Consider the following 27993-nt stretch of genomic DNA (forward strand, 5'->3'; position numbering starts at 1 on the left):
CGTGATCCAGTTGCACAAAAGCGGGATAGGGGGCAGCAGGATATGTTATGGTATAAGTTACCATGGCGATTTATTCTTTGGAGCTAGCCTGCTCCAGACCAGGCTAAGTTCCAGGATCTATTTAATCTCATCCCTTATCTCAGTCAGCAGTCACCACAAACGGAAACCAATAATTATTCCACTGCCCACTACACATTGTTAATCACATATACCTAGACCCATTGTAATTATTTAAACGTTTGTGATCATTAATTAACTTTTACATACTCGCCATTCCCGACCTGTCATGCGACAATGTGACATCACGGGAGTGCCTAACCATTTCGCACGTGGTGGTCGCGGAACTAGTTGCAATATTCTCCTAAACAGAGGTGTTGCTGTTTGTTGCTGTTGTGAAAAGGCTATCGCTACCTACTTCACACCGTAGAAGAAGCAATGAAGCCGCTAGTTGCCATGGTGAATCAGTGAATCTGTGATCGGTGGCGGGGTCTATTTGAGGGAGCCGTGAGCGCGCACTTATCCAGGATAGGTTTCACCTGGCTTGATGAATCCGTGTCTGCTCATCCTGGCTTGGTCTTTGTGCAACCAATTAAGCCTGTACGGTCTTGTTTTGGATTCATTGAGCGCAGCTCAGTAACTTATCCCGGATGTCTTAATTCTGCTTTTGTGCAACGGACCCCAGGTTTGAGATGCAGGGTAAATTGCCATGGCAGCATACCTCGGTTAAAATCTATCCACCTTTCGTAGTACGAGTTAATCGGGAAGTTATGCCACACGTGATCAAGTTACTCTCGAAGTTACCCAGATAAGCCAGTAACCCCGCTTCGTAGTACAGGCCCCAGGTGTGGCACAAGGCAGTTTTTCAAATGTTTATCGTAGGGGAAAAGGAGAGGACTCCTTTTTCACACTGCTATTTTTTTGAACAGCCTAACATTCCTTTTTCTTCACTTTCTGTAAAGGTATAACACAAACTTGATCAATTTTGGTCATGTTTTGATTTGAAACTGAATGTGCAGTTCCCAATGCATTTTTATTATGGAATTAACAGTTATTCTAGGGATTTTGAGTATTATTGAATTTTTTCCAAACACACTGCTATAATTCTGCACATAACTGTATGTGTGAATGTTTGTATGGGAGTCCATGGTGGCGTCAGCAGCAAACACATTCCAGTCAGTGTGCTGGAACTGCTGTTGTAGAGTGGAGTCTGCGTCTTCCATACAGACCTCAACGGCTTTTGTTGTTCATATTTGTTGTTCATATTCATTGTGATGCTATATGGGCCTCATGCACATGAAAGATTGATGTCATGTCATTATGTTGTTCGGAACACACCGTGAAACAAAGTTCACATTACAACTTTGCTGATAACATTTCAAATAGATGCCAGTTAGCGCCTTAACAAGGTTATTGTGTAAAGTATATTGTTGATGTTGTTTCATAGCCTTTTGCTTGTGTGTAGTTACTGCTAGATTCACTGTCCACTAGCCTATGTGGTGCACCCTTCTGCTTTAAGCTTATACATCTAGTGTTTATGTTAGCTAGCAAGGCGTTATAGATGGCGCATGACGTGTAGTGATGCCTCAAATGAAATGAGATTTAAGTGGCATCGAAATGAGGCACCGAAATCCATGTTGTTATTTGATGTCGCTACTACCATTTGCGTCGGCGCCGTTGCCATATTAGAACCGGGTTTCGGTCCCCAACCCTGGTTATTAGTACATTTTTACAAAGACCACATTCCACAGGTTTCCCCAACACCTCCTTTTATTTCACCGTTTTACCTTCAAAATCCTTACACAACAACCACCTCTCACTTGATGGACTAACTACTTTGTCCCCTTCTCCATCAATTCCAGATAAGACCATTCTCAATGAAAAAGACAAAATAAGAAAAAAAAATACAAAATAATTCACACCCATCTGCAGAAGACAGGGGAAGGCTTTCAGTGCTCTTTGCTTCCATGTTGAGTTTTACGTTCGAGAAAGACCACGGTTGTCCAAATCCTTGACCTGTTGGGTTTAACAGAGTTTGATAAATTACTGTATTTAACCATGACCACAAACATCACACATCCAACTGTATTTCTCTCATCCATAAATCATAGTGTCCAAGTTCTGACTGAACTGAAGGTGCATGTGCATGTAAAACTGACCTTGTATATCCTGACCAACCAATGCTCTGTGGTGTAAGCCTCTTCAAGAACATCAAGCTCAAAGTCTTTGTTACCAATCTCAGCATTGCGCACTCGGTCATATCCAGGGGGGCGTTCTATGATGTGGGGGAAAAACAATTAAATATGTGGGCTTTTTAAATGCCAGACATTACCACCAAGATTGCTGTTCAGTCCACTTACTGGCCTCAGTGTAGACCTGACCAAAACGATAGTAGCACATCTTGTACATCAGGCAGTTGAGCAGCACAGGTGAGCCTTCTCGGTCTACACGGAATTCCCCTGTTGCTGTGTAGTAGTCATGCTCTTTGATGTGCTTCCCAGTGTCTGTGCTTCCACCAATGCGCACCATCCAGAGAAATTTATTGATGTCTAAAAAAGACAATAGTTTGAAATGGACCAAGAGAATATCACCACAATATCTGGTAGTCTTTAACAATGTTATTAAATAGTTTATCAATATTCCAAGTGTATCTTTTTTTTTCCGGGGGGGGGGGGGGCGGAGCAGGGGGGTGACGCCTTACAGAGAGTTAATTTTTTAAGCCCACATTATTGTTATGGATATGATTTAATGGCAAATTAAGTAAACTGGAATAAATATAAATAAAATAATTTGTACCCGAGAATGGTGCAGTGTTAGTATACTTTTAGTATCCTGTGCTATTGTACTTGAAGAACTGGAAGAAATAATGTATCTACTGAAAATGTGAAAAGACTTATTTTGATACAGCCCCTGGTGTTCTAAGTAGAAAGTTTTCAGTCTTGTTGGAGTTGTGAGCAGCGCAGTAGAAAATGTTTGCTTAGAAGTGACAAATAAACTTCTGATTGGCTGCATTCGTGCTAACTAACAAATCAGACGGTGTAGTGGGCGGGACAATGCTCTCGACCATAGAGTAGCAAATGCAGGGAGTGAGAGACGCTTTACAGACGAAGTAGCGCGTTTCATTCTTTATCCATTTCAATATCGGCTACCCTAGTCTGAAGTAGTAATGGGCAAGATCCAGTCCGAGAATGCAGGACGCAGTATAGTGCCTTTTAGAATGGTTTGCACTAAAGGAAAGAAACCCAATACTTTACATACTACGATTCTTTCTTTCTTTTTAAAAAAAAAATATTTAGCAGTTTGGCTTTCCTAAGGGTCTATTCTACGTGGAGTATTAGGGCCACACATGAAGAAAAAAATATTTTTGCCATGACGAGTTTTAACTCGACATTTCGAGAATAAAGTTGAAATATCATGTCGACTTTAATCTCGACGTGTCGACATTAGACTCAACATTTTGAGAATAAAGTTTGGAGAGAGAACGACCGCTCGGGACAATTGAAAGGGAGGACGAATGAAACATTCAAGTTTTCTTCGAGTGCAACAATGATTAGACATAGGCATAGGTTCATATATCATGTGGACAAAACATAGAACATATTAACCTCCATTGCTCAGCCAAATACTTTCCTGTTATGTCCTAATCACGAAGTTACAGGCGATAAATGCGATGGTCAAAAGTAAACGCCATTAGCGGTTTATTAGCCTATTTTTAAAGAGTGTTTTTCATCTAAAGGTTCAACTTCATGCTTATGCACTAGACTAGGCATACTAAGTGCTCTCCCCAATCCTAGACTTTCACATTGCTTGTTTGTTTCTGATGGATGCAAAACAGCCTATTGCTGAATGTCTATGGGGGGACGAATGAAGCAGTCCTCCCGACCAGGCAACCCCATAGTAGCCTACATGCACACGCACACATAGTGCATAAATAAAGTAGGCTACATGCACATATATTCCCTCACGGAATCAAAAGAGTAGGCCTATACATATCTGTGTTTATAGCCTCCTATATGTATTGCAGGTGAGACATGAAAAAGCAGTTTTAGAAAAATTAGTTTTGCCTATGGAGTGTGACTGCCTGTGGGTCATGAAGGACAGTTATTTGGATGTGCAGTGGCCTTACCCACGTAAAACAGAGTGAAATAACATGTTGTATCATGTAACATTATGGATACATTCTAGCTATATAAATGGCATAGTGCATGCATTTCCATAACAGCAATGAATATAAATATTTAGGCATTATTTTGGACAGTAACCTGACTTTCAAGCAACATGTTATAAAAGGTGAGTAGGATCACAAACTTTACACTTATAATCCCACTCTGTCTATGGAGGGACGTGTAGCCTATTTTTGGCCCCCACACACACCAGAGACTTTAAAGTCAACATGTCGAGTTTAATCTCGCCATGGCAAAAATATTTTTTTTCTTCATGTGTGGCCCTAATACTCCGTCGTACTATTCTGTTCCAAAATGGTTCTATTATAATTTATATATTGTGATATACATTGCACCCTCTTCAGATAATGATATCACAATATGGATTTTAGGCCATATCGCCCATCCCTAGTCTGAAGTATCACCTCAATGCAAAGCAACCTGGAGGTAGGCTACGAGTTAGCACATCCCTTCATGATAATAAATAATACTAGCCGCTAGCCTTGTCAACGTTAACTTTGCAATTGTATTGTTTAGGCTACATATGACCGACTAACTGACAAACTCCCTTACTAAATCGACTGCATTACCTCGGTGTAGGGGTACTGCACACGTCAACATTGAGGGGAAACTTCAGTCATTTGCATTTACCATGCTAAAAACATGTCGCGAGAATCCTGAAACATTACCTCATCAGTAGATATAGCTCTTTGGTGTTTGCCTGTTGTTAGTCCTTCATCTCCACAACAAAAGCATTTTCATTGTGTACAAGGGGGACAAGCCATGAAAAGTAGGCCATTTACAAAGGCAAAGTAAAAATAATATATAAAAATAAATTTATTAAATAATACATTTATCGCGATTCTAGGTGGAAACTGATTGCTTAAAGTCTATACTGTTGGTTTGGCTTTTCATTGATTCACTAATCTGCCAGATTTTGAATTGAAATGTACGTTCATAGCAAAAATGGATGCATGCGATTAATTTAGATTAATTAATCACAGAGCATGTTATTAATTTTAAAAAACAGCCCTAGTTTAAATTGATTATTATAGCACCACCTTAAGGTAATAAAGACTTTTACCACTAACTTGTTTAATTTATATTTAGTTACTTTTTTTACTTGTATTTTTTTTTCCTTCTCTGCCTTATCTGGTAATTTACCTTTATTTGTGTAACACATTAAATGGCCTCTGTTTATGAAATGTGATATATAAAATATTCATTGCCAATGAATTATGAATATCCACCAGCACATTTACATACAAACATACATACAACATGCAGATCAACATAAAGTATGACAAATTTTCTCTTAGAATACAAGAGTGGCCATATTTACCATCTGATGAGTAACCAGTTAGTCCACCAAAGATGACCAAAACATAACTAACATCAAGCTCCCGCATGATCTCATAGGCCTTTTCCTCAGTAGAAGCCATGGCCTACAAAGTGAGAAGCAAACCTGTAATGTGTCCAATTACGCATCCATCCATTGACAGAAGTATACAGTTAAGCCCATAATTACTCATATCAATCCAAATCTTTTGATTGGCTGATATTTGTAATATCTCTCTGTCTGACACAACATAATGTCTTTTTACACATGCTTTTGTCATATGCAGGCAGAGGAAATCTATTAGAAAATCACTTATAAATCACAATGTGGGTATAACTGGGCATAATACAATGTTATCTATTACCTGGCCTACTCTGGAGATGTGAGTATTATTCCAAGTATTATTGTCAACGAGGATGGTTCGATTAGCCATTGCAGTTATTTGATAACCATAATCCCACCATGACATTACTTTTGCATCCTGAAGAACAAAGAAATGGACAGAAATTAAATCAACAGAATATAATCATTTGTAAACAAAAACAAACTAAATCGACACAATTATTCCAATGTCAAATAAAAGCCCAACCTCTGGGGTGTTGTGTCGAAGCCAGTAATAGGCCTCCCTGAAATCATCAAAGATGATGCGACTGCCGTCTCCTCCACGAGCAGAGAGGACAATAGAGGGAGAGGAATAAGCCTCACTGGTCACCCAAGTAGAATGGAATGTATATGTGATCAAGAAGAAAGCCATGACCAAGATCATTCCACTAGCAACCTGTATTAAAAACATCCTTCAAGTTATTACTTAAGTTCATGTCCCCCCAGTTTTGTTTCATAACGGCAATTCCAACATTGATATACTGGTTCACCTAACAGTTCCTTGAAGCTTAATTCCAGAGCGATTTCACCCCAGGGTCTATTTGACCAAGACAACGAGTCGAACACACCCTCAAGAGCTAGACTACGTTGACCGAAGGAGTACAGAGTTGGACCGGCTTCAGTGCCTCCAGTTTGGCAGCCTGCCCCAAGCACTTCCACTGTTAGCCTTTTGGCTGGAGGCACTTAAGCTAGTCTGTACTCCTTTAGTCAACGCAATATAGCTCTCGAGTAGTGCTGGGCGGTATGACCAAAAATGTATATCACGGTATTTTTCAAAATTCTTACGGTTTCACGGTATGACGGTATTTTTTTTCCATGCATAATCAGATGTTCACAGCATTTTCTACAGGTTGAGAGAGGAATTGCTGCAGTACATTGACTAAGGATGGTCTATTTTACTGTCATGAATAACTCCACACTAGTGGTAATGCAGTTTTGCATGGCCCCAGAAAATGATGCTGTTTACAAAGAGCCACTCATGATTCTGCATCAGAATGCAAAGACAATTGCAGTCAAAATACAGAACTTTTACTGTGCAAATTTCACAAACATCTTGTATAAAACCAATACGAAAAGTAGTGCAACTTGCAATAATTATACTTTTTTGAAAATTATACAATTTAAAATAAAACCTTTCTGCTTACTCTGTCAAATAGGCCTATCAGAAACATGCCTTATTGTTATTGTGTGGTTTGCATGACGTTAGTGGTAGGCTAACGTTAACTTCATGTGGATGTGGATGTCTTGTTAGCCTGCCATGAGCTTCGGTTCGGTTCGCTAGGCAAAACATTAACAAAAAAAAGTTAGTTTTGGTGCACTGATGACAGTCAGGATCATTTCTAACTAGCCAGCTAGTATTGCTCAGTTCATGTCTATAACATGCTTTACTTGCTACCTGGATAATTTCAGCGAATATTCTTAAGGTGAGATGAATGATAAGATCATTAAACTTCACTGTGTTCAGTGGGTTGCTAACTAATGACATCACCTACTAGCCAGCTAGTTACAAATGTTGAACAATCTCAATAGAATTTTCGTGACGGTAAATCCCTTTCAATGCAGTATCCCTTAAAGTTTTTCCTTAACTAAAGAAACAATTTAAGGTATTCTGTGCAACACCCTTAAATAAACCCCTTACCTAAGGAGAAATTAAGCCTTAAGGGTCATACTTCAGGGGAAAAACGTAAAACACCTTGTGTTTACCCTCACTATGCCCAGCTATGCCTCGCAGTCGCACCACGTGTGAAAAAAAAGTCCCGTCTGAAACACTGTCGCGCGGCGCAGCGTTCCAACGTTGTGTAATCAAATACACCGGTATGGCGGTATATTTAAAATTCATATCATAACGAAAATATACACCGGTATACGGTGTGAACCGGTATACCGCCCAGCACTACTCTCGAGGGTGTGTTTGAGTCGTTGTCATGGTGAAATATAGCCTGGCGGGCCATCCTATATCATTGACATGTATAGTCTGGCATCGAATCGTTCACCTCGCTTAATCCAAGGGGCGGGCAGAGAATTGTCTTTCAAACTGCCTAGGCATGCAATAGGCCAGCGCTACGACCATATCCGTATCCGGTCGGCAAAACGGCAAATACATCCTTCTTCGAAAGGAATGACTTAAGTGCATTGTGTTGATCTACTTTCAAAGAAAAGCACAAGTCCAACTCCTCCAAAGTTGACGCCAACGCCGATTCAAACAACCGCTCTTCGTTTGCCATAGCCACCTTCCTTGTTGTTCACCGTCGCAGGATGTCGTTATCCTGTTAAGCCCGCCTTAAGACTCTCTAACGAAATAGAGCGCTGTGATTGGCCGTCATCCACGGTGTTAAGCCAAATAGAAATTCCTATGGTTCGATACTAGACGTACAAGCTGAGCAAATTAATTTGCCGCCGCTAGGGTGCGTCTAGATTTCTAGGCTAGGTGAAATAGACCCTGGGTTAAAATCACTCTGGAATTACGCTTTAATTATACCCTTAAATGTGAAAAATGTACCAAACCTCATTCTTAATAGGATATGTGGAATCTTGTTGCTTCTTTGATTTTTTGTCGGGTCGGCTCACATCCAAGTTTTTCATATAGGTTGTGAGCACCTGAGACACACCAATCCCTGAAAGAATGCACATAACTGGGGCCAGGACCAACATCAGTCGAACCTGTAAGCATCAGACACCTATTACATAAACTGCGAAAATGCTGTGCAAGTCCTCCAAATCCTAGATACTCTTACATTTCATATTTTAATAATAAAAATATTACATTTTACACATACATTTCCCAGCAAATACCTAATTTAGCAAATGTGAGGTGAGGTGTATATACTAAAATACAATCCAAAAGGTAGTTTCACTATCAGGGTAAGGCCTTAAACTACGTTTTTTTTTTTAGTTTTTTTTTTTTTATCTGCATCAATTAATATCTGCATAAAGACAATGTTTCATGGCATCTGGTCATTGACAGTTCAAATTTATCTTTATCAATCAAAGCCCATAGAGGGGAAAAATTTGAAATAAGATCTGATCTGTTTCTCCTAATCCCCCTTAGGAGAAAAAAGGAACAATATTTATAGATTGAGAAGGAAAAGGGTTGTATTGAGATCTTAAACTGAACTTGGACTGAGATGAGTGGAGGGCTCAGGGCTCCAGAGTGCGACCAATTTGGTCGCATATGCGACCTAATTTTTCAAAAGTGCGACTAAAAAAAAAAATCGGAGGTCGCACCGGTGCGACCAGCTATTCGAGAGAGGAAAAAAAAAGTGTCCGCATTGAAACTCTACCTTTGGTTCAACAACAGACACATATTTGGCCAATATCGTGGTTTAAACAAATCACAGATAGTGAAGGGCGGGACCTCCCCTCTGACTGCCTGTGGCCCAGTGCCTGTGTGTAAATTTGAAAATGCTTGTGCTGAAGAGAGAGAGAGAGAGAGAGAGAGAGAGAGAGAGAGAGAGAGAGAGAGAGATCAGAGACCCGACAGATAAACAGAGTGGATGTAGTTGCATTACAGTGTGGTCACATAGGCAGAGTTAAATGTACCCTCTCCCCACTGCCTTTCGGCGGCTGGCAGCAGCAAACCGATGAGACGAGCCCGAGGTGATGATCAAGTTTATCGTTGCCTACGATAGGCCTAGTGAAACTTCCCTTCACCAAGTTCAGTCTGAAATAATTATTCACCAGAAAAATAGTTTGAACGTAAACCCGACGTACAGAAAGCCACTTGCGCCAAATTTATAGGAGTCATTGCAGATGAAAAGACGTCTTAAAATTGCGAACAATGCATACAAGGCCTTTGCGAACGACAGAGATACAGATATCGCCGAAAAGGAGTGCATCATTGACCGCAGTTACATGCAGGGAGTAACCCGGTTTTCAACAGCAATATTCGTTTTGTGCGCGAGTTGTGTAAACTCATTCTGATGGCATCAATCAATTTAATCCGGTATTTGGCGCAAACCGAATATCGCTGCTACATTTAAAGCCCGAATATTCCCTGCATGTATAACTGTGGTCATTGTGTACGGTGAATTGAATGGACACATTTAGATCGAGCATGGCAAGTCATTGCAATAGCCTATAATAATAGGCCTACCATTTTGCATTAACCATAGTGATGTTCTTATTGAAAATTTAAAAATACTAAAATTAAAAAGTAAATTGCATTGTGGGACTGTCAAATGATTATTGCAATCATTGCAAAATCACATAAAAATCCCCCAGGCTACTTGGAACATCTCTTTAAATTGTGCTCAAATACATTTCTATGGAAGGTGCTAGCATGGCGAGCTGGTTTAGCCAGGGCCTAAAGATCATGAAGGATAGTATGTAAGACATTGAGCCATGAGATGTGCAGGTTGAAGCCATTATAAGACGTGCACTGTTAATTTACTCACAGTTATTTTTTTTTTAATTAATCTTGAGATGTTTTAAGTTTAAATTTCAGCTCAGTGAAGCACTTAAAGCACCAACACTTCATTAAGTTACTTTTCTTGTAGAATTGTACATCATAAGTCATAGGACAACCTATATAGGACAGTAATTAAGGAAAAAAAGTGAACCTGCTACGGTGTTAAATGCGATGTGGTTGAAAATTTGGGTGCACCTAACTTTTGTGCTGGTGCACCTAAGAAAAAAAAGTTAGTCTGGAGCCCTGGGGCTATTTCAATGTGAGACACTGACCCTGAGCGTGAAACTACCTATAACTAAAGTGTACCAAAATATTTCATGAAGAAATTACCATAACAGCAGAGAAGTACATGCTTGTAACTCCATACATAATGATGAAAATTCTGGCATCTGACAAGTTGTTGAAGCAGTAATATAGACCCACTGTTGATAGAAAAATGTACATAATAAAGGTGCAGTGCATATAGGGGTGTGTTGTCTACACACACAGACAGTCTCTGTCATTATTGTAAATGATCCTAAAATGTTATTTCCTAAATTCAGGTACTGACTGCTCTGCAGTTAAAACGAACAGAAGTGGCAAATAAGGCCCAATGGTGACAATGGCTACAATGCTGCCCCAAATATGACTGCCTTGTTAATGAAGCCAGCGATTGATCAGTGCTCGTGTCAGATTGGCAACTCAAGAAACACCACAACATAGGCTACACAATCTGTTTAACCTAAAATGGCTGTATTTTTTTGCTTCTGCCATTTTGTTTAGGATCATTGTTTATTCATCTGGTGCATTTTCAAGCCTAACGGCTCCCACACACAGCTGCGTTCCGTCAATGCATGCCAGTGGGTGTTCCCGACGGTAGCTATGCAAATGACTTGAAGTAAAACCGTAATGTGATTGGTTGGTGCCGTCCGTAGATTGGCTTGATTGGCCGGTGCCGTCTGTCGGTGCAGCAACAGCTGAACTCCTCAACGCGAGCGGCGGGAGAAACGCGACGGACCCACAATTCAGTTCGGCAACGGATCACGTGAGCCCATTTAAAGTGAATGGGATGCGTCTCTAGCAACACGATGCACGCAGCTGTGTGTGGGAGCCGTAATTCCATATGCATAGGCTGAAAAGTTACAGTTAGCAGTGACAAGCTTAGCCTTCAATGCTAACCAAACACATGTTTATTACTGTAAAAAGAGGAGGGGGGGGGGGGGTCACCAGAGCACACAAAAGTTGCTTGTCTTTTATTTGTGAACGGTGCAGTCTTAACAAGTCATGTGCTGCACTGTTCACACCGTTCAATGAAAAATAAGCAACTTCGACATCTGTGTGCTCCAGGGATCCACTCCTTTCACTGCATGAATTCAAAGATTACAGGAAATGGAGTGATTAACATCACACTTGCAGAAAGCATCTTAATTGATTATTTCCTAACTTTTTAATTGTATGCAGGAACATGTTCCTCTTTCAGGTCTCTATTTACCTGGAAACATGAAGACAAGCAGCTGTAGGTCAAAGTAGTAAGAGGACCATGTTGTTGGCTGGTGCTCTGAGACAGAGGCAATGATTGGGATGTTGTTCTTGGCATATGATGGGTCCAAAAGGGAATAGAAACGCCCAGTCCATGGAGAGATTTTACCTATGGATAAACTTAAGGGTAAATAGACTAGTCGAATGCATTAATGGAACAGTTATTAATGTTGCCCCAAAAAAGTTTTTTTAATTCAGTCTCTTCAGAAGCTGAACGAATCATCTAGCTACAGTGCATTCAGAAAAAATTCAGACAGTTTCAAGTTTTCCACATTATTATGTTTGAAACCCATCTAAAAAAAATCCATCCATCAATGTAGACACAGTATTCCACAATGACATTGATTTTTGTGTGATGTCTCTTAACTCATGACATATGTGACATTGCATTTTGTAATAAACATGCACATTTAAAAGTAGTATTTTACTACTAAGGCATATGTGTGCAGTAATCATGACTTTTTATCAGCATCCTTTAATATGCCATTTGTCTCAGGTGGATAAATTGCACATTGCACATTTTTTTTACATCTGAGATGACAAAGGCTTGATAATTGATATGAGGTGGAATGACCCAAATAACCCATGCCAGCCATTAACATTAATAAGAACATTTACAAAGTAAATGGTCAAATGAGAACATCCTTACCAGTCAACATGAGCACAGCACCAACAGACAGTAGAACAATGCCAACCAATGATATGACACTCTTGAACAGAATCTCAAACTGCTGGGCATTCAGCTTGCTCCTCAGGTAATCAACAAAAGCATGAATCTGGCATAAGCCAAATACACCGAAAGCTGCCATATGCTCTGATGACTGCACTGGCTGTAATGGAATTTTTGAAGAGAAAATAAAAACAATTACTCAAACAGTGTGGAATGCAAAATATCTCCATAGGTGGTAAGCCTGACATTGGGCTCTATCTTGGCGTAACCAAAGTTCTTTTAGGCAAGTCCCTCCACTCGGCGGCCATATACCAACGTTTTATGGGCACTCATCGGGCACAGTCTTTGGGTCGAACTGCGCGTGCGCAAGGCTTCACGACACCAATCTTGCTCCAGCGGCGAGATCACAACACATGATTGACACGATGTCTTCACAACAAACCATATGATTGGCTCAATGTATTCACATGTCGACGTTTTGCCAAGGAAGGGGTGGGATATGTGTAGACAACGGCCATATTGGCGTGACAAACTAGCCCCATGCATTTCTATGGAGTATTTTTTGAGTGCTGTGTCTCCACATTAGAAAGTCTCTGATCTGGCATAAGCCAAATACACCGAAAGCTGCCATATGTTCTGATGACTGCACTGGCTGTAATGGAATTTTTGAAGAGAAAATAAAAACAATTACTCAAACAGTGTGGAATGCAAAATATCTCCATAGGTGGTAAGCCTGACATTGGGCTCTATCTTGGCGTAACTCAATGCAAAGTGTATTGTTAGCACGACGCAAAGCGTATTCCTATCTTAGGGTACATTATCGTGTTTGTTCCAAATAGCAGCGGGAAGCATCTTTTTTGCAATTGCCAAAGTGACCAACGTTATGTGTGGATACAAAATGTTGCGGAAGAGAAAATTGGTGTTGGCGGTAGCAATTGCTTTTGGTATGTTATGGTAAAGTTGTGAAGTCATGTCAAACAATTCCCTATGCTCAGACATTAAAACAACGAGTCTCACGACCGCTGTTCTGTCACCTTCTCCATTTTTTTAGTTGTTGTCATGGGAAACCACAGGTCTCGGTAATACGCTTGTGATTGGTCAGCTGTAAAAAAAAAACAGCGTGACATATGGCGTTTCTCTGCTAGTAGTTGAATATTTCTCAACTTTAAAAACAGCTCTGAGCTGCAGAATAAGCAGCAACTCTTCTGCAGGATAAATGTCCTTAGGTTTTTTTATTCAGTCATTCAAACATTATTAGTGTAAGTGTTGCTTTTTTCAGGCTACGTTTTCGATGTTAACCCTTAGTCAGCCAATAATTACAGTAATTAACTATATTAACTATATTGTCAGCCAATAGTGAAAGTAATTAACTAATTAAAGTTGACTAAAAAGAGGAATATAAAATCATCTTTTGAAAATGCATCTTAATACCTTAAGTAAAATAAATGAGGAAATATCCAACCTTTAAGTACACCAATTTTCTTTGTGAATGAATAATGTATCATAAACAAATAAATGTTCTTCCTTAAAATACAGGAGTCATAAGTATTGGTACCCCTATGTTAAATTCCAATAGAGGCAGGCAGATTTTTATTTTTAAAGGCCAGTTATTTCATGGATCCAGGATACTATGAGTCCTGATTAAGTTCCCTTGGCCTTTGGAATTAAAATAGCCCCACATCACATACCCTTCACCATACCTAGAGATTGGCATGGTTTTATTTCAGTTAGCCTATTAGCTGGTTCGTTGTGTACGTGTTTACCACCCAGCCACCTGCCGTACATGCTACATTGAATTTCACACACTTTTGTGTCACCGTATGCACACAGATCTCCCCCCATAAACGCTCGTCTAAACACGGAATAAGATCGCAATGCCACTTTTGCGTTTTCTCTTCAGATCGATGCCGTCTAAACACAGCCTTAGTGAAACAGTTGTTTTTGTACCTATGTAAGCTAAGTTTGATTTGCATTGAGCTCAGTGAGCATCAAACCAGCTAATAGGCTAACTGAAATAACACCATGCCAATCTCTAGGTATGGTGAAGGGTATGTGATGTGGGGCTATTTAAATTCCATAGATACATACTATCAGTATATATTTATGTTTAATGTGATGTGTAGGGCTGATTGAGTGCACATTGGTTGTGTGTTAGGCTAGTGAATAATAGCTGCGCATAGTGCGTACGGATATGTGGATGCAATTCATTATGTTTTCTATCTTATTAGATCAAATAAATAAGTTGAAAAAAATCTTTCTGGGATCATAGAAGAGATAAGTGTTTTGCTATGTTCATTAATGATTTTAGTGACCACTACACGTGACAGACATTACCTGAGCTAGCGGGATAATTAGCAAGAAGCTCTTTTCAGATATAAAAGTTTGCCAAGGTTGCGTAGCATATTTCTAAATGACGTTTAACCCAATAGTAGGCCTAAATTACCTAAATCCCACAGCCTAGGTAGGTTAGCAACTCAAAGTTGAGAGATGCAAGTGAGCAAATCCACTTGATATTAGCCTATTATTATGTGTTACATCACTTATACTAGCAGCCATGTCTCTCTGTTTATGGCATGACAGCTGCGCATACATGTGTGAGGAGAGAAGACGCACAGCCACAGGCTAGGGTTGTTACTTCAAAAGAACACATTCATTCTTAAAAGTATTGATTATACCAAAAATGAAAAAATAATCAGACAACAGGATGACAATTGGGGAAATTGTGTGTTTGCCACAGGGGCAACCAGAAGTGAGGAAGTGGTTGCCTATTGTCAAAAATTGGTTGCCTGGGGCAACCGTTACTGTCGAGCCCTGCAAGTTGGCACGCATTGTGTTATCGCTGGATTTTAGAAAATATATCATCCAATTACATTCCGACCTCTAGTCAAGTGCTCTAGCAGGCTTTAAACATAATAGAAGTTTTGTGGTCTTAAAGATTGTCCGTAATGTTACAAGAAGTCATCTAAAAGGGATGAGTATGATCCATAGTGGTACACAAGCCCAAAATTGTTAATTACAACAGAATAGAATAGTTAGTATATAAAAATGTCATATTAGTGACATTGACTGCCTCAAAAAAGGCCATTTTGAACGGTCAGCTTGAACTAAATATTCACTTGCCATCTGTCTGGCATTCCTACCTTTTGGATATTTTAAATTTTGGTTACAGCCAAATTTCATAAAACTACATCTCGAACAATCAGTAACTGGTCAGCTGCTGAAGCTTTCAGACTTAGGCCCTGTTTACATGACCATGCTCGCGAGTGAAAACTTTTTGAGAGTGGAAATCTTAAAAACGTTCCGTTACATTCCCGTCTAAAGGGTAAAAACGCAAAAGTCTGCTCCGAGTTGCTTGCTCACAGTGGCTTTCGTCGTGTACGTGTTTACACTGCCACCTAGCCACCTGCCGTGCATACTACATTGAATTTCACACACTTTTGTGTTGAGTATGCACACAGATTTCCCCCCATAAACGCTCGTCTAAACGCGGAATAAGATCGCAATGCCACTTTTGCGTTTTCTCTTCAGATCAATGCTGTCTAAACACAGCCTTAGTGAAACAGTTGTTTTTGTACCTATCTAAGCCACGTACGTGTATGACGTAAAATTTTATTTCATTGTGTTTTTTTGTTTGTTTTTAAAGCATTGCTGTTGTGTGTTGAAACATGAAACATTAATAAATTACTATTGATTTTGAGAGTGCAGGGATATCGTGCCTGATGCACGATATATCGGCGGCCGATATATTATTGGCCGATAAGTGAAAAAATTTAAATATTATCATCGTTCCGATAATTTGCACCGATATTTTTTTAAAGCCCAAATTTCCCAACTAGGCGTATGTAAGGCCCACCTGGCTACACTGACCTACTTGAGCTTGGTTGGCTATACTTTCTCAAAATTATGTCAGCAGTGTGGATGTATTTGACCATTAACAAGATCTGTGTATCTGCGTTGAATCTGTGCAGGCCAAAATCCTCGTGAATGATCCTCTGTTTAACCTAAGCAGAGCGGCGCTCAGCCTACCTAGAGCCCTCTTGTGCTGGTTTGTTTGCACTTCCGCGCTAGTCAGGGAAACAAATAAACAAACTCTTCAGTGGGACGAGTAGATAAGTAGACTAAGTTGTATTTTAGTTTTATATTTACATTTCGTTCACTTGGGTTTTGTATTATTACCGAGAAATATGCTAACCATTCCTGCTTCAGTTCCAGACAGGTCATCATCATTATAAGTAATTAAAACCTTTGGGGCTAACCTCTTTTATTTCTGCTGCAACAGGTTGTGCGCAACAGAGTAGACGGACACAAGCCGAGGCCGATACAGGCCGAGAGTTGCAGCTTTATTCAGTTACCCGCAGTTGAAACTAAACACAAGTTTCCCCCTTACGAACTCTGATTTGGTCACTATAGCTTTTTCCCAGCTTAACCGTTTATCTGCGTTGAACGTTTACTCCATATGAAAACGATTTATACACTGTCGCTGGCCACTCACTCGCAATTCAATGACGTCAGGTTCACTTAAAGGAGCCACACATAGGCCTAGGCTACAGCTATTTTGTTGACTGCTGTACCATTGAGGACTATTAGGAGTTCTGTCCATCATTAGTGGTAGATAAAATTACTGCAATTAAATTATGCTTATTAAATGCTGTCCCAAATTCACTTTTCACAAGTTATTTTTCAAGAGTAATATTATCAGTTATCTTATCGGTATCAGCCACAACAAACCAATAAATATCGGTTATTGTTATCGGCCTTAAAATTCCATATAGGTGCATCTCTAGTCTAAATGTGTCTGAATGTTGGGCATGGCATTAAGAAAACAATGAATAAATCATGTACCTGCATCAACTAATTATAGTTCTATTTCTATTTAGTCTTGTTTTTCACATTTACTTGTCAGATCAAGAGTAAAACAATATATCCACCAGTAAACCTACCTGAAATCCCACAAAGGAGATCTGCATGGATAGGATGGTACCAAGACAATAGACAGTGCAATAGGACACGTAAATGCGATGGGAAAAGCGTCCTGTGAGCATCAGCACCAGCACATGAAGGGGTATGAGATTAATCAGAAAAACATATCCACCCCAGGATGAGACCTAAAATTGAAAAAGGTGAAAATAGTTATTTTACAATTAAATGAGGTCAACAGGGGCTGAAAACAGAATGATTTTCATTTTGGTTCGTTCTAAGCAAAAACATTATTTTTCTGTTCCTGTTCCAGGGCCTCTCCTCTAAATGGTAACTGGTTAGAATGTTATAGAAGAACGGTTAATAACGTTCCTTTAAAAATGACATTGTCTTTACAAATTGATTTATGGCCGGTGGCACAATACTAAAGTTTTTTTTTTGCCCAACAGCTTTAAAAGCTTAAATCAAAGCACATTCCTGATAGCTGTTGAAAACTGCATGAAACTGACAGGGATTGTTTTATGGTTTTGTTTTAAAAATAATAATAATAATAATAATAATAATAATAATAATAACTAGAAAATGTAATTTCGAGGAAATTACCAGTGCATGAAAATGCAAAACATATGGTGTGAAATATATTGTTAAAACAAATGATGTGCTAATTGGCAACCAACATAATGAGGTTTTATATAGTTGGAATGACTGAATGTTAAGTCTATGGGGACATTTTGAATAGTTTTTAATTAATAGTTTAAAATGTATAAAAGTTACAAAGATGAAAAATACAAAGCCCAGATGTCCTAAGTAAGACCTACGTAACATAGTTTGAATGAAGTTTCTACGTCAAATGGTTGAAGCTGCATTAACTGCGTTAGAAGAATAATGGTTGCTAGGTAGATGAGGTTTAATATAGTTGGAATGACTGAACAGTTAAATAGGTGGATAGTTTAAAAGGTTAAATTATTTGCTAGGTAGATAAGGTTTAATATAGTTGGAATGACTGAATTATATATTAATGTTTCCCATAGACGACCATAGGCCTACTCACTTACAGTCTCAAAGTCTTTCACTAACAAAAAGTTATAAATATGGTTCACATATTTCTGTATTAGAAGCTGGGAAACAAGATACTATATGAGTACTGATTTCATTGAAATAGACTGGCATATCTTGCACTTATTTGGGATTTAGCTGGACAGTGAGCCTTACAGCTAAACAATGATGAGGATATGAACTAACGTAGGCCAGAAGCATAGCGCATGAAATCGTGACTCATTTGATAAGCATGTCACCAAGAACAGGGACTGTTAATCCTGACATGGATTTACATTTTGTTTTGTATGCACATCATGTTATATAATTTATCTAAACTTGATCAGTTGATGATAATGAACCTGTTGCACTCGTTCACTAACCTTCAACCTATCCTGTGCTAACATTACGAGTCTCAGACTAACGTTACATCAGTAAAGGTAGCAAATTAGCAGGCTTTTTTGTAATCACAAAGATGACGAGACATTGGCCTACTACATTTTCCTGACATCCATAAGCAGAACACACAACGGTGGTTCCCGCTTTGGTTAGGCTATTAGTCAACATAACAACTCATTTAGAGAGACATACATAAGTAGTAGTTTGCAATAACTATCTGTAAGTGGGATAACGATAATGTTAGCTTTATTGTACATGCCAGAAAGGGGTAATGTTAATGTTATGTGTTAAGATATAACTGCAAATAAACCTGGCATGGGTTTATCATAAACTTTATTGTTAATTAGGCCATGACCCATCACTGAATTATGCCTATAATTTGCTGGTGCTAGCTAAACTCAAACTGACTTTCACAGTGACAGCCATATACGATTTTTTTATGCCAGAGAGGCAGCTAAGTCAGTCATGACAAACGGGAGGATGCTAACGTTAAATATATTACACTTTCATGTTTTTATTTTGTCATTTTCTTACATCAATATGATCCGTCACTTCACATCAAAACTGTTATCAAAACGCTGTATTATTTCATGTATGAAGGTTATACTGTAGCAGATGTCTAAGAATTGCGGCCGGCCGCGGCCATTACAGGAGAATATAGAACGGCCGTCGACGGCCGCTACGGGGTATAGAGGGTTAAAGCCTGTGAAACTGACAGTTGATCCAGGTGGCCTGGCCACCTGGCAGAAGATTCTAATTGCTGTGATTGTCATAAAGGCCCATTTTAAGTCTATGGGGAAATTGTAATCGTTTTTAATTAATAGTTTAAAAAGTATAAAAGTTAGAAAGATGAAACATACAAAGCCCGGATGTCATAAGTTCAATGAAGCTGCATTAACTGTGTTAGAAGAAGAAAAATAAGAACTAGAAAAGAATTTCCTGAAGGAAATACAGTGCATGAAAATGCAAAAATATGATGAGTTCATATGGTTAAATTATTTGCTTGGTAGATAAGGTTTAATATAGTTGGAATGACTGAACAGTTAAATAGGTTGATAATTGAAATGGTTAAATTATTTAGGCAGATAGTTGACGATAACTAACAGTTGGAATGGCTCCAATGTTTGCTAGCAGTTATGTTAAATATGTTAACAAAGATAATAATGCTAACCAAGTTACTATGCTAACTAGCATGCTAACAATGTTAAAATATTAACTATGCTAACCATATGACTTAGCTAACCTAACTAATCATTTTTAGTAGGTATGCTAACTATCATGCTAACATGCTAATTATGTTAACCATGTGACTTAGCTAACTTCACAAATTTTTTTAACAGTTATGCTAACTAGCATGCTATCATGTTAGCATGCTAACTATCCTAACCATGTGACTTAGCTAACTTAGCTAAGTCACATGGTTAGGATAGTTAGCATGCTTAGTGACTTAGCTAACTTATTTTTAGCAAAACTAACAATGTTAGCAATGCTAACATGCTAACTATGCTAACCATGCTAACTAGCTACAGTGGGTAGGAGTCATAGTTGATGACAAGTAACAGTTACAATGGCTGAACAGTTAAAAAGTTCAGTAGTTTAAAGGGTTAAATTGTTTAAGTGAAATATTGTAGTGAGGACTTTTATTTTGAAACAGTTTTGGCAGAGGAAGCAGTTGAACAAGATGTGTAGTCTTAATAGGGCCAGTTTGTATGCTTAAAGCCTGAGACTGGCCATAGGATTCTAATTGCTTAACGGCTCTATTGTGATGTCATCAGCCCATGTTAAGTCTATGGGGAAATTTTGATTCGTTTTTAATTCATAGTTTAAAAAGTATAAAAGTTACAAAGCTGAAAAAGACATAGCACTCTTGTCCTAAGTAAGACCTACGCAACATAGTTTGAATGAAGTTTCTACGTTAAACGGTTGAAGCTGCATTAAATGCGTTAGAAGAAGAACTAGAAAAGCATTTCCTGAAGGAAATACAGTGCATGAAAATGCAAAAAATGTGATGTAAAATATCATACAGAGTAAAAACAAACTATATTGGTTGCTAGGTAGATGAGGTTTAATATAGTTGGAATGACTGAACAGTTAAATAGGTGGATAGTTTAAAAGGTTAAACTATTTACTAGGTAGATGAGGTTTAATATTGTTGGAATGACTGAACTAGGTAGATGAGGTTTAAAATAGTTGGAATGACTGAACAGTTAAATAGGTGGATAGTTTAAAAGGTTAAATTATTTGCTAGGTAGATGATGTTTAATATAGTTGGAATGACTGAACTAGGTAGATGAGGTTTAATATAGTTGGAATGACTGAACAGTTAAATAGGTGGATGGTTTAAAAGGTTAAATTATTTGCTAGGTAGATGAGGTTTAATATAGTTGGAATGACTGAACAGTTAAATAGGTGGATAGCTTAAAAGGTTAAATTATTTGCTAGGTAGATGAGGTTTAATATAGTTCGAATGACTGAACAGTTAAAAAGGTGGATACTTTAAATGGTTAAATTATTTAATAGGGAATTATTGTAGCAAGGACTTTTATTTTGAAACAGTTGTGGACAGAGGAAACAGTTGAATAGCATGTGTAGTCTTAAAAGAATGAGACTGTATGCTTAAAGCCTGAGAAACTGACCTCTTGACCATTTTCATGCACTGTAATAAAAAGCCTAGGAAGAACAGTACAGACTGTAATAATAATAAAATGCCTTGGAAGAACAGTACAGTGCATTTTCATGCACTGTAATAATAATAATAAGAAGAAGAAGCCTAGGAAGAACAGTGCAGTGCATTTTCATGCACTGTAAAAAGATTTGGAAGAACAGTACAGTGCATTTTCATGCACTGTAATAATAATAATAAAAATGATGCGTGCATGACCTTTTATCAGTCCAGTTGCAATTGATGAACTGTCCTACTTGTGATTGTCTTTAGAGATTTTAAAGGTTGCTACAGATTTTGTGGCTGGTGCTGTAAACCTATTCACCTTTGCAGCACCAATACTATGTGCAAAACATACAACCCTGGTATCACACATATCTCATGTAGGCTATTCTGTCTGTCGTTAGATTAGTTGACTAATCGAAAAAATAATCGTTATAATCATTTATAAAATAATCGTTTGGGACAGCTCTAACAAAATCTGCTAAATTCATAAGGGGTCTGGGAAACACTGTGTGGGCAGGTGACTTTCCAAGCCTATGGACTTTTGAATAATATTCAAATAAGGGTTAACCGGAACGATAAATACTGTTATTAAACGATTATCTAAAATTTAAAATAACTTCTTTACTCCGGAACAAGTGATATTGTTTTTGTTACTGTTTTCGGTTACGTTCATCCAAAAACTGTTCGTTTTCGTTCTTTGAACCATTTCTAATCCCTGGTGGTCAATATCATTGAGATGCCAGCTGTTTCTTTTACTAAAACACATTATTGCATTTAAAAAAATAAGTGTAAAACTACAAGCCATCAAACAAATCAATACACGTAGAATGCCTTAGTTTTCTTCATTCTGAACAAGCAAGTCTGACAAGTGACCTCTGGTTGCTTTCATAGACATTAGCTAACTTTCAATAAGTAAATCAATTGTGTTTATGGACAGGATAAGTGAATGATTTTACAGCTGTGAATTCCAATTATATGATCACTGAGAGTCTAGGTCCGTCAATTGGTTGATCAATTTATAGGAGCAATCAACAAATAAGACACTTCTACATAACTTACCATGTAAAAGTAAGCAAGTGCGCACATTGAAGACCAGTAAATAGATCCGGTTTTCACTGCTTTGATCCACATATAGTATGTCAACAACATACAGAATATAGCAATACCTACAAAAAGAGCAAATACAACCTCATTATAACCAGCTAGATCTAAAACTTACTTTTTCTTAACTGATAAGATGAAGATAAATCTGTTTACCTTCATTATCATATGAGCCAGCAACAGATCGAGAGATGTATCCAGGCACCACTGCAATCATAGCAGCAGCAAGAAGTCCAGCTCCCGCATCCTAATACCATTGATACCCACAGACGAAACAGACACACGTACCAAAAATGAGACGTGTAACATATTACCATGGCACTTTCAAGAGAAACAAATCACTTAATTGCTTAGAACACATGCAGTAATAAAGATGACACTATGACAAATCAAACCTTGAGCTCCTTTGTAAGGTGGTATGTAACAAGGGCTGTGAAGGATGAAAAGAGAGGTGCCAGAAAGACACAGACGTTGCGAATGTCAATGGTGACATGGAAGAAATGTAGCACATGGTAAAGTGCCGCAGAGGTGATCATCAAACCTAGGAAAATTAAACAAGAGTTAGATTCACTCAGGCATGAGCATGTTTGAAAAGCTCTAACTATGTAACAATTACAAATATTAACACTACAATTTCTACAACACTACAATTGACCTTACTCTGGATAAGTCAATCTTCATTAGCATATTGTTAGGGGTGTCACAATTCTCCAAGTGCTTGATTCGATTTAATTTTAGATTTTAAGATCACAATTCGATTCTAAATCTTGTTTTTTCACTAGATGTACCTCAGAGTGGTACAAAATATAACCGCTGCCCAGTCCTGCACGTTCTCTCCGCAAAAATAAATCACGCTTGTCAATTTGTCTCCTACTCCATCCCCCTAGTCTTGCAACTTGTGTGTGTGTGTAAATGAGTGTGTGCTTGCTTCTGTGTATGTGTGCTTCTCTGTGTGTATGTGTGTGTGTGTTCACTTGTGACTGTGTGTGTGTCATGTGTGTGTGTGTGTGCCTGTGTATGTATGTGTGTGGCATGTGTGTGTGCGCGCACCTGTGTCTGTGTGCATGCGTGCCTGTGTGTGCGTGCGTGCCTGTGTGTGCACAAAATAAAACATTAAAGGTTGTATCAGCGATGGCGGGGTAACATCACTTCTGTTGACGTTCAAACAAAACAAACAAAGCTTGCTACTCCCTCCCCATCCCTCTCGTGCAATTGGAACTCTCCTGAACGCGCATCTCGTCGGTTATTGGTTGGAACACTTTATTTTGCCTTTGAGTGGTTGGCAACACTTGTTTTTGTGTGCAGATCTCAGAGCCTAGGTTGCCTGCAGAGACACGTTTTTTTGACAGCCTGCTTAAGGGGCAGACAGCTAGCGGATCCTTAGGAAAGATTAGATGAATGTGATAATTTATGTTTGGGCCTTTTTTGGGCATGCAATTGCTGATACAACCTTTAACAATTGTTGAAGGATTGTTGTTGGCACATTGAAGCATTGCATAGAAGACGACGGGCTAAATTGCCATTAAATCCGCTTTTTTGCAAAAACCACAAATTTGAACTTTGACACTGAATGTTTGCAAAATTCCGATGTAAATGGAAAAGTGTTTTCCAAGACTCAAAAGTGCTTGTCTCAAGGAGAAGTATGAACCTTTATTTTAACTAACTACATAGAAAACATTATCAATTGCATCCACAGTAACCTTTTAACTGTGTAAAAACTCCAAGGGTTCCTCCCACACGGACATCTTAAAGTGACAGACACTCAATTAGACCTAGACACTACCAAGACAATCTTAGAGTGACAGTAACTCAACTTAAAAATACACACCTAAAATGTATCCACCTGGATTTATATCAAGGGCTTTTATTCTGAAATTATGAACTTGGCTTAAAGGTGTCCTTAGCGATGTTTGGTAACGTCACTTCTGTTGACGTTCAAACAAAACAGAGAGCTAGCTCGCTAGTCCCTACCCCTGCCTCCCGTGCAATTGAAACTCTCCTAAACGCGCATCTCGTCGGTGATTGGCTGGAACAGTTTATGTTTTTATGGTCCACGCTGGACCAAGTTGGTTTTGTTGCCGTTTTTGGAGCCAGGGCTGTCCAGAGACTGCGTTTTTTTACAATGTCGGGCACAAACAGCTAGCGGATGGTGAGGTGATGTTTGCTGTATGTGACAAAAAATGTTTTAGCTTAGAAAACACGTAATATTGCCTAGAGCACCTTTAAGTTAGTTCCTACCATGAGCTACTACACAGAACAGGCATGAACATTTACATTTATTAATTTAGCAGAAGCTTTTGAACATAGATGTGAAGACAGTGAAGTGAAATGAAATACCATTGAATGATGGTTTTTTTTCTTTTTAGAACCCTCCAAAGAGGCACAAGGTTAGTGTTCAAGGCATGGCATAGCGTTCATGACTTGGAAAAAGAGATCTCTGTCTGGTTAAACAAAGGATAAATAAAACAAAATAAATAATGTGTCTTATGCCTTAAAGTAAATTTGAACTGTAACTTCTTATCACTTGCTAAGTTGAGTGTTGTTTATTGACATGAATGAATGAACCACAAAATATTTTCACACTGGTGATTTCAGAGAAGCGGGAGAGGTTTTGAGTTTGGTTGATGTGTCTCCTAAATCAGCAGTTGCAACTTGCCATAGTGTCTTAACAGGCTGCAGCTTCAAGTTAGGAGCCACTGTTGACTCACCGCACTTAATCGCAGGTGTGGTTTTTTTCCCCCCTCTTGGCATGCCAGCCGGACATGACATTGGGGGCATGGCTACATTCTCGACTCCACCATTGATTTTGAAGGTTGACATTGTGACCTCATTTCGATTGATAACCGACATACGTTCATGCGCATGGGAAAAAAATTCACAGTGAAAACATCATTCACATCACTTCATGTGGAAATAAAAGGTGGGAGTTACCCAGTTGGGGGCTCGTCGTCACTTTTGTTGTTGCTTTGTAGTTCATTTGTAGGCCATATGGCCTTTTATGTCTAACAGTTTTAATGTGAACTTGGGAATTTTTCATTTTTGTGACTTAAAAGCTGCATAACCTTCATTCACAAGCGTCTTACACCATATTTTTTTAAGCAAATACAGTTGTTAATTTAAGATTAGTGAACGTATGTTTTAACCTTTGTTGTGGCATCCATGTTCTTCACACATTCAGACGACAAAGCACATGAACACTCGCGGTGGAAAAACAACGTAATCACGGAGCGGTCCCTGATATTCCGAGGTGGCATGTACGGACCATTAGAACCGAGGTTGTGACACCCCTACATATACACAAGTTTGTGTACAACACATTTATTATTATTTTATTTATATTATTTATAATATTGGGTTAAATCAGACTGTACCTGGGTAGATGGTGCCCCCTATAATTCTTCCAAGAGGATACCAGGCACGGTCATCAAACCAGTTGTGGAATTTATAGAATCCCTCTTCAGTCAAAAATCGAGTTGTACGGTAGTTAAAATATCTGAGGATGTGATACACACAATGGTTTTGATTGCACCGTGTTGACACATTCCACATTTTGATTTAGTCCAATCAAAGCAAAACTTACGGGTCAAATTCATGGATAACACTCTCAAATCTCAACACAGAGAAAAGTCTGGTGGAGAATGCTGTAAGGAAAAAGAACATGTTAACAAGTTTTACTCATGAGCAATTCTATGTGACATTACTTCTCAAACCAATGCTCGTAACAAGCACACTCACAGAGGATTGCTGCCATAGAAAGGATGAGCAGCTTTAAGAGTGTGTCCTGTTTCTCATAGGACAGCCGCAGGAAGCCCAACTTCGTCATTTTTACAGGGCTGGAATCACAAATTCGGAATTCCTAGGTGGAGAGGTGAAGACATTCACGGAGGGAAAGTATCTTATTTAGTAAAACAAAGAAAAGAAGCTATTTTATGACATTCAATCTCTATTCCTTGCATGGAAACTGCGGAAGTAAGTTGGTCTTGACTTGAACTTTGCAAAAGTGCAGACGTTACAAAACCAGACACAGCTTCATAAACTCCTCTTAGCCATTAAATGTACAACGTCTGAACAAATGTACAGGCATATCACATGCCAAAAATGTATAACTTTTCGGCAAATTGTTAGGCAGCTAGTCGCCTAACGTTACCTGAAATTACACAACTAACTAGAGCTGTTTTTGGAACAAGGAAGTGTCAGAGCTAGTTTAGCATAAGGACATTACCTAGTGTATGATTGATATTATTAAGTGTGAAATTCCCCTAACTCTATATTAATGCAAATTTTAGCAAAGCTGTGATGTACATTTTGTTACAACACAATTAACTGCACAGTGGCAGTACTGGATCTTCAAACGATAGGTATCAAGCTAACGCTGCCATTAGCTGGCGTCGCGTTAAGAGGCATGCACACGTATGCTAAATATCTGAACAACCGTACAGTGATTTTCATATTTCTAACCTAGAATAACATTCACTATGAAACATCCTCATTTTAAAAATCACATGCATATTTACCAGATTTCTGTACGCCACTCATTTACTTCTTTGCTGGCGCAAACATGCACTTTTCCCAACCCAACGAGTACTGAAGTTCCAATTGTATGAACGTTCAAGGCCCGCCTTGACCATTGTAACGAGTAAGGTTATTGGCTAGATCATGTCATCTCAAGATCGGAGGCCTTCCCTTATTAGTTGCTTCTCCGCCAATCAATCCAGTCTGTCTGCACTGCGTTCCGGGCGCTCCAAGAATGACGTGTCCTTTTTGCAGGTACCTAGTATGGTGTTCCGCGAGGACCAAATCAAACGCCGCGTTGTCATCGTGAACAGCGGTGGCAGGGAATTTCTGAGAACCGCTGTCACTCCCCGATGCGAGTCGCTACCGGATGTGAGTCGCGCATGCGTCACTTTGCTACTTTGCGACTACCTGTGCTGTTAGCCACAGAATAATCACATTAGCCTACACAACAGTAATGTATTATTTAGCGTAAGGCATTGCATTTTGGCATGATCTCTAATGTCAGTTCTAGATTAGAGGCTATAGCCTGCGAGAGACTTCTGTAATATCAATAAAAATTGACCTACATAACGAAGTTTGTTCACTGCTGGCAAGTAGGCTAAGTAAGCAATCAAGCACAACAAAGGCTGTCACTTGAATGGTGTTTGCTAACGTTAGCAATCAAACAATCTTAGATAGCTAAAACGTTTTTGAAACAGAAAAGTGAATTATTTTATGGATTTCAGTCGGATCCCTTGGCGTTATGCCGTAAAACCTATCAATCTGAGCATGCGTGACTCACATCGGGTAGCGACTCACATCGGGGAGTGACACCGCCACTCTCGGGAAACTTCCGGTTTCTGAACTGGTTGCAGTTCCTGTTCTGGTTCCACGTGAGGACGC

At 38.9% G+C, this 27993-nt stretch overlaps 1 protein-coding gene across 1 annotated transcript; it reads right to left on the reverse strand.

The window, feature by feature from the left end:
* Positions 1-1749: 1749 nt before the first annotated feature.
* On the reverse strand, positions 1750-27688 carry stt3a (STT3 oligosaccharyltransferase complex catalytic subunit A). The gene is made up of 18 exons (XM_076274775.1): positions 27111-27688; positions 26332-26452; positions 26177-26237; positions 25968-26089; positions 22992-23137; positions 22753-22843; positions 22555-22661; positions 17417-17581; positions 12456-12636; positions 11760-11915; positions 10619-10710; positions 8386-8541; positions 6089-6277; positions 5864-5980; positions 5503-5605; positions 2358-2546; positions 2157-2272; positions 1750-2013 (listed from the first exon to the last, which is right to left on the reverse strand). The coding sequence occupies exons 2-18, from the start codon at positions 26417-26419 to the stop codon at positions 1975-1977; spliced, it is 2118 nt and encodes a 705-aa protein (XP_076130890.1). The 5' UTR covers positions 26420-26452; positions 27111-27688; the 3' UTR covers positions 1750-1974.
* Between the last annotated feature and the right edge of the window lie 305 nt (positions 27689-27993).

The sequence above is a fragment of the Alosa pseudoharengus genome, unplaced genomic scaffold (assembly GCF_046254945.1).
Source record: "Alosa pseudoharengus isolate Yale_2024_CS ecotype anadromous, Long Island Sound unplaced genomic scaffold, YU_APseudo_1.1 YU_APseudo_1.1_scf_8, whole genome shotgun sequence".
Classification (NCBI taxonomy): domain Eukaryota; kingdom Metazoa; phylum Chordata; class Actinopteri; order Clupeiformes; family Clupeidae; genus Alosa; species Alosa pseudoharengus.

Excerpts from the sequence above, each read along its gene's own strand:
- stt3a (XM_076274775.1), bottom strand. The coding sequence starts at position 26,419 with ATGACGAAGTTGGGCTTCCTGCGGCTGTCCTATGAGAAACAGGACACA. Across the intron at positions 26,238-26,331 it reads TTCTATGGCAGCAATCCTCT|CATTCTCCACCAGACTTTTC; the intron begins GTGAGTGTGCTT and ends TTTTCCTTACAG. Across the intron at positions 6,278-8,385 it reads CATATCCTATTAAGAATGAG|GTTGCTAGTGGAATGATCTT; the intron begins GTTTGGTACATT and ends TTTTTAATACAG.